At 53.4% G+C, this 1,155-nt stretch overlaps 1 protein-coding gene across 1 annotated transcript in view; it reads left to right on the top strand.

The window, feature by feature from the left end:
• Wdr66 (WD repeat domain 66) overlaps positions 1–1,155 on the top strand; it is a gene marked incomplete at its 5' end in the record, with an annotated part of 44,999 nt that overhangs the window by 18,810 nt on the left and 25,034 nt on the right. Inside the window, 1 exon segment of the mRNA XM_013503582.1 lies at positions 843–1,057. Coding sequence (XP_013359036.1) covers positions 843–1,057 — 215 coding nt within the window.

Below are 1,155 nucleotides of genomic sequence, written 5' to 3'. Positions count from 1 at the left end.
AAACAAAACAAAACAAAAACAAGAACTCATAGAAAGGTGTTTTTTGTTGTTGTTTAAACAGGGTCTGCCTATATAGTTCAGGCTGCCCTTAAACTCAACTATAGCCCAGGCTGGCTTTGAATTCACAGCAATCTTCCTGCCTCAGCCTCGCAAGTGCCAAGATTACAGCCAGTGCCATCATACCTCGGTCGACAGACATCAGTGTCTTTATCAGTCTCCGTAACCTGCTGACATAAGGAAGAGTTGGCTGGGTGTAAATGGCGATTAACGACTCTGTCCTTTGCTATGAACGGACAGTTGCCGGATGCGGTAGTGCACACCTGCAATCCAGCACTTGGGAGGCTGAGGCAGGAGGATCACCACCAGTGTGAGGCCTACATAGCTCAAGCCCAGTCTGAACTGCATAGTGAGACCCTGTCTCAAATAGCATAACATAACATAACATAAAGTAAAGTAACATAATATAACATAACATAAGTAACAACGTAACATAACCTTCCCTTGCACCTAGCAAGTCTGCCCAGGCCCAGCCAGGACTGCCTGGACGTGCTGATCCATGGGAGACAGTCTTTTTGTGCTTCTGTTTTTCCCTTTCTCTTTGGTCTCACTGTTGCAGCATCACATTGCAGGTGGGGCTGGGGATTTAGCTCAGCAGCAAAGCGCCTGCCTGGCAAGTGCAAGGTCGTGAGTTCGATTCCTGGTACCGGAAGAAAAACGAAAAACAACAGCAACAGCATCACATTGCAGGATGGCGTGTGGGTGGCGAGTGCTTCACCTTGTACCCCACCCCTCCACCTCCTCCCTTCCCCGGCACTAACTCATAACCTGTCTCCTGAGTGCAGACGTTCAACAAGCTGGTGGGGAAGTTCAGCCAGTCCATCTTCCACCCAAACTCGAGCCAGATTCTCTCCGCGACGCTGGAGGGGAAGCTGGTGGTCTGGGACATCCAGCGCCGCCCCACGCCGGCCCCGGGCTCTGCCGATGGCCCCTCCATCAAGCCCTGCAAGCTGGTTCACCTGCAGAAGGAGGCAGTCAGCGTGCTCACCGTGGCTGACGGGTAACCGACCTCGCCCGGCAGCCATTGCGCACACACAGGGTGTCACGCAGGAGTGGCGAGGACCAGGGGAGTCCGCCTCTGGGGGCGAGAGCTGAGCC

Source organism: Chinchilla lanigera, unplaced genomic scaffold, assembly GCF_000276665.1.
Source record: "Chinchilla lanigera isolate Chin_1 unplaced genomic scaffold, ChiLan1.0 scaffold00081, whole genome shotgun sequence".
NCBI lineage: Eukaryota > Metazoa > Chordata > Mammalia > Rodentia > Chinchillidae > Chinchilla > Chinchilla lanigera.
The sequence above is the reverse complement of the archived record's forward strand: the minus strand, read 5'-3'. Positions and strand labels throughout refer to the sequence as shown.